Source organism: Stegastes partitus, unplaced genomic scaffold (assembly GCF_000690725.1).
Source record: "Stegastes partitus isolate 25-593 unplaced genomic scaffold, Stegastes_partitus-1.0.2 Scaffold76, whole genome shotgun sequence".
NCBI classification, from domain to species: domain Eukaryota; kingdom Metazoa; phylum Chordata; class Actinopteri; family Pomacentridae; genus Stegastes; species Stegastes partitus.
This window is the reverse complement of record NW_007577807.1, coordinates 149955-155385: the sequence shown is the minus strand read 5'-3', so window position 1 is coordinate 155385 and position 5431 is coordinate 149955. Positions and strand designations below refer to the sequence as shown.

At 41.5% G+C, this 5431-nt stretch overlaps 1 protein-coding gene across 1 annotated transcript in view; it reads left to right on the top strand.

Annotated features, from left to right (window-relative positions):
* naaladl2 (N-acetylated alpha-linked acidic dipeptidase like 2) overlaps nucleotides 1-5431 on the top strand; it is a gene marked incomplete at its 3' end in the record, with an annotated part of 308732 nt that overhangs the window by 154331 nt on the left and 148970 nt on the right. The window contains exon 8 of the mRNA XM_008276546.1: nucleotides 2743-2835. Coding sequence (XP_008274768.1) covers nucleotides 2743-2835 — 93 coding nt within the window. The remainder of the gene's footprint in view (nucleotides 1-2742; nucleotides 2836-5431) is intronic.

Here is a 5431-nt window from a genome sequence, read left to right as displayed (position 1 = left end):
CATCGTGATATCATCCTTCTGAGCCATATATCGAGCTCTACAGGAATATCCTGCTAATGGAGCCTGGAGCAGGGGTGGAGAATGATGCAGGCAATCTGGATGGATGTAATGTGGAGCTGGACTAATGACGGACTTATTGGAAGGACCCGTGGGCCAGAAAGTCCAAACTGGAGGTGAACGGGGGGAGCAGGGTTGCATCGATCTGACCCTGAAATGACAGCTGACGGCAGCAGAGAGAGGAACAGCTTTAAAATGACAGCAGCAAACAGTGATTGGCTCATTCAGCGGGTGTGACGAGTCAGGCACGAGGAGAGAAGGTCTTTCTGACACCCAACTTCATCAGTTATTCTGTTTGTAGCCACAACCATTGCCGGCTTCTGCATACGTTCCTGTAGATGAACAACATTTTACAACCAGATGATCGTGTCTGCGGCTTTCCAGACCACAGAGGAGGATAATTCCATCCTAAACACAGCGTGACCTTTAAGTTGCTGTCATCTGTCTGTCTTAGTTTGAGCGGTTCACGACTAAATGCACAGGTAGTCAAACAGAACGGAGTGCGCTTCATGAAAACACCGTGTTGTACGTTCACAGTGAATCAGCAGTGATGCAGGCTTCCTGTTGGAGGTTTTTATAGTCGACTTCCCGTCAGTGGGTCTGAGATGGCGCTGAATGTGGCCGACTATTAGGTCTGCGTGATGTCGGAAAGAAATCGACACTGAGATGTGTTGTTTTTCTGTGATATATTGAAGGATATGACTGTGATGGGAAGTATTTGAATCCATGACTCTAAATTCAGAATCCATCGTTCTGCCTGACGAACTCTTGTGTCTTGAAAATAAACTCAGTGTTTCCAAAAACCCCTTTGACTTTTTCCTCAAGTAGTAAAACATGTGCAGCGTTACGAGTTGTGTTCATCTGAGATCATTTGGAGAGATAAAGTGAATGTACTGAAAATATATTGTGTTAGCAAGACATAATGTCCCTGATTGAAGTTTTGAAAAGCTTCATTCTAGACATTCACAAATGGAGGAAAAAAAAAACAAGCCCAAGCTTTTATGGACTCCCAGGGTTGCCTGAATGGACCAGTCCATCAAAGCTGCATAACCAGTTGATTGGACGATGGTTTGCTTGATATTTCCACCTGCATCTGAGGACCTTTTTTGACCCGAACACACCACTCGTGGCTCTTAGACTGCTCAGCACCACTTTCCCTTGATTTCAGTTTGTTTTCCCTCCTGCCTGCTTCGGTTTGTACGGCGGCTTGTTAGTCTGAAAATGTAATCTTTGAATCACAGCAGAACCTCTTCACCCGTCTGTTTCTGTCTGGATGGCCTTTTTTTTCTGGATGACATACAGCTGAAACCACAAATTTACTTCCACCGTATAAAAAGACACTCAACCATTTTTTTTCTCTGTCTGACGTTAAATCAAACTAAACTTTTCCTGTTTCAGGTCAGTCAGGATCACCAACATTACTTCTATTTGCTAAACACCAGAATAATAAGAGAGAGGATTTTTTATTACTTTCTTCAGAGTCAGAAGTTTACATCCACTAAGATGTCTTCAAACTATTTGGGAAAGCCCAGATGATGATGTCATGGCTTTGGAAGCTTCTGATTGGTTAACTGACAACATCTGAGTTAACTGGAGACACAGCTGTGGATGTATTTTAAGACACACCTCAAACACACTGCTGCATTCTGTGACAACATGGAACATCCACAGAAACCAGCCAAGATATCAGGAGGAGAACCGTGGACCTCCACCAGTCTGGTTCCAGAAGCCTGAAGGTTCCACGTTCATCTGTTCAGACAGTTCTATCAGTATAACCACCATGGGAATGTCCAGCCATCATAGGCTCAGGAAGGAGACGGTTCTGTGTCCAGAGATGAAGTGTTCTGGTTGAAATGTGTGAATCAACCCCAGAACAGAAGCTGAAGACCTTGTGAAGATGCTGCTGAAGCTGGTCAGAGAGTCATTATCCACAGTGGAACCAGTCCTGTACCGACATGGGCTGGAAGGCTGCTCAGAGAGGAAGAAGACATCACTCCAGAAGAAACATAGAAAAGACAGATTACAGTCTGTAGATGCACACAGGGACAAAGAGCTTCATCAGTGGAGACATGTCCTGTGGTCTGATGGAACTAAACCTGAACTGTTTGGCCTTAATGACCATCGGTACATCTGGAGGAAAAGGAGGAAGCTTGAAGCCTGAGAACACCATCCCAGCTGTGGAGCACGGGGGTGGCAGCATCATGCTGTGGAGGGACTGGTGACCTTCACACAATAGATGGCATCATGAGGAAAGAACATGATGTGGAGATACTGAAGCAACATCTCCAGACATCAGCAGAAAGTTACAGCTTGGACACTAATGGGTCTTCAGATGGACAATGACCCTCAGCATAGCGCCAGATTAGCTCCAGAGAGGCTTCAGGACAACAGAGTCAGTGTTGTGGAGTGGCCATCACAAAGCCCTGATCTCCATCCTGGAGAACATCAGTGGAGCAAGAAGACCAACAAACCTGACCCAGTTCCACCAGTTCTGTCAGGAGGAATGGACCAGAACTCATCAGACTGTTGTGAGAAGCTTGTGGAAGGAAACCACTGAAATATCACATTATCATTTCAAACTAGCCGATCTTAGGATCAAGTTTAAAATCAGTAACAATGAATGTCCCTTTTTTTTTCTTTTCCCACCGAAGCTCGTTCTAAACTTTATCCTCTTTCTTTTCCCAGAGCGAAAGAAGATAACGCTGACTGTGGGAAACCAGCTGTCCTACAAGAAGATTTACAACGTTGTGGGATACCTGAAAGGAAGGAGGAACCCAGGTTAGTACGAAACCCACTGAAGTCCCGTCTTAAAGCAACAACAGCACTTCAGTGTTTGGAAGTTTTTTCTGCCCCTACTGACTTTACAACAGGTCTTGTTAGTTTTAGTCTACTTTAATTCAGTAAAGTCCAGTTCTTCTTTATTTTTTTTCTTTATCAGGCTGTAGACTCTGCCCCTGTTTGTTCTTGAGGTATTATTGTGTCCGTGTCCATTTTCAGTTTAGCAGAAAAGGCACTGATTACTGGTGTGTTAATTATTGCAGTAACACAGTGAACACTCACCAACTCCAGACGTCACTCCCAGACCACCTCCGTTTGCTTTAGCTTAAGACCAGCAGCAAATAAGATGAATGCATTTTGGGAGATGTCCATCCAGAGACTCCAACAGTGTTCAGATTCTTTACAGAACTCTAAAAATACTTCATCACAAATCCTCCTTAAGTAAAAGTACGTTGTTGTGAACCGTACGCCATCATTAGATTGTACAATAGGATTAGATGGATGATGAATCATCAACGTGTTGCTGCTGCAGGTGGAGCTGCTTTAAACAACTTCATATCCAGGTTTATTTACAGGGACAGCAGATAAATCTAAGGGCTCATTCTGTGAATAATAAGAGGGAAGCTCTGATACACACATCTGTTTTCAGTTTCTCTCTAATCTGTTATTCTTGCTGAGATATTGGATCATTGGAACATTTATTGAAATTAAACCACACAAAAAGTTTAGAGGGATAAAGAAATCGCTGTCTGGTGGAGCTTTTAACAACTCGTCTGAAATGTGAGTCCGACTGCTTTCAGTAGAAATATTGGAAACCGCTGGTTTAGTCTTTAGCGATGTGTTATATTTTAAAAGCATCTATTGTGTAAAATGTTCGTCTCAAAAGAGCTGTCAGATAAACGCAGTGGACAAAATACAATATTTTCCTCTGAAATGTGGTGAAATGCAGGTATGAAGGATCATAAAACACTTCAGCAGACNACACACACACACACACACACGGTGACAGAAGTGGGAACAGTCTGATCAGAACAACAAGTGGAGTGTGTAATTATGTTAATGTTAGCCACTCGGCATTACCAGCACACTTTGTCACTAAATTACAGGTCAATTATCAAATTTACTTTCTGGTACTTAGACAGAGGCCAGACCAAAAAATAAACAGAAAATAGAAACACCCTAAAATGTTCATATAATGTGATCCATCGATATAACGGATGAGCTCTATTAGTTTTACATTAAAATGTGTATAAATGACAAACATCCTGAAGAACATGATTTAGACTGAGAACGTTCCTGCGTCCATCAGACCATCAGGATCTCACCTCCACTTGTTTTAGATTTCATAATCTCAAAGAGCAGAAAGCTGTGACAAATCCTGACTCTCTGTAGGAACAACTGAGCCTCCCAGAACTTTCTGTACCACCACACTGAGACTCTTATCTTTACTTGTCAGTGCAGCTCGTCCATGTAACTGATATGCTGTGTGGGTGACTGTAAAAAATAAAACATTATTAAACTCAGCTGAGATGCTCAATCATCTCTCGAGAGTCTCACAGAGGGAATCTGACAGAAATAAATAGCATGTATGGGTCTGTTGTTCTGCACTTATTGTGCATGCACTCATTATTTACCTTTTTAAGGAGGTTAATATTACTTCCTGTGAGTCATGCAGTCTCAGATTACCCACGGATGAGTCATTCTTGTGTTCAGAAATAGTAACGCTGATACTTGTAGAGATGGTATCTATACAAAACATTAAAAAATGAAATAAATTAAACAATAGGAATAACAACAGTAATCATCATCATACTCATAATCATAATAATTGCCTAAATCAGCGGTCTTCAACCTTTTTTGCACCGCGGACCGGTTTTAAGCAAGAAATTTTTCTACGGACCGGTCATTACGCACATAACAAATAATAATTGTTTTTTTTTTCTATTGAAAAGTTTCATAAATAAATAAAATTACTTTTTCAGTGTCGACTTTTTATACTTTTTTATATAACATGTTTACTTTTTCTCTGTCTCAGTATCGAGTCTCTTCCCATTTCCAAAGCAGCTCTACTGAGACGTTTGTTGTTGACTGACGGCTTCGTTTAGCAGCCGGGCATAAAAACTGACAGTCAAGTGACAGGAAGACGAGCTAGTCATGTTTCAAAATAAAACACCCTGCAGACTCCGCTGGAAATAAAAATAAACCAATAAAACGTTTTTATTCTATCTGTGCGGCCCGGTACCGGTCCGCAGCCCGGTGGTTGGGGACCACTGGCCTAAATGACACAAATTAGAGCCAGAAACTGTAAACACTGAAAGAATCACCAAAATTTCAAATTCCCACGGTCTTTGAACTAATCAGGTGTAAAATTACTTTTCATTCAAAACACTTTATTCTATATTTCTCATTAAAACAGTTTAAAAAAAAAAACAAAAAAAAACATGTTTACACCACATTCTGTACAAAATAAAAAATAAAAAATAAATGTGTGTATGTCGACCGTCAGTGACCCGCCTGCTACCAGCAGATGATGCAGGCTGTGTTTACATGCAGAGAGCAGACTGGTGAGGAAACAAAATGCAAACGTAGGTCGTAA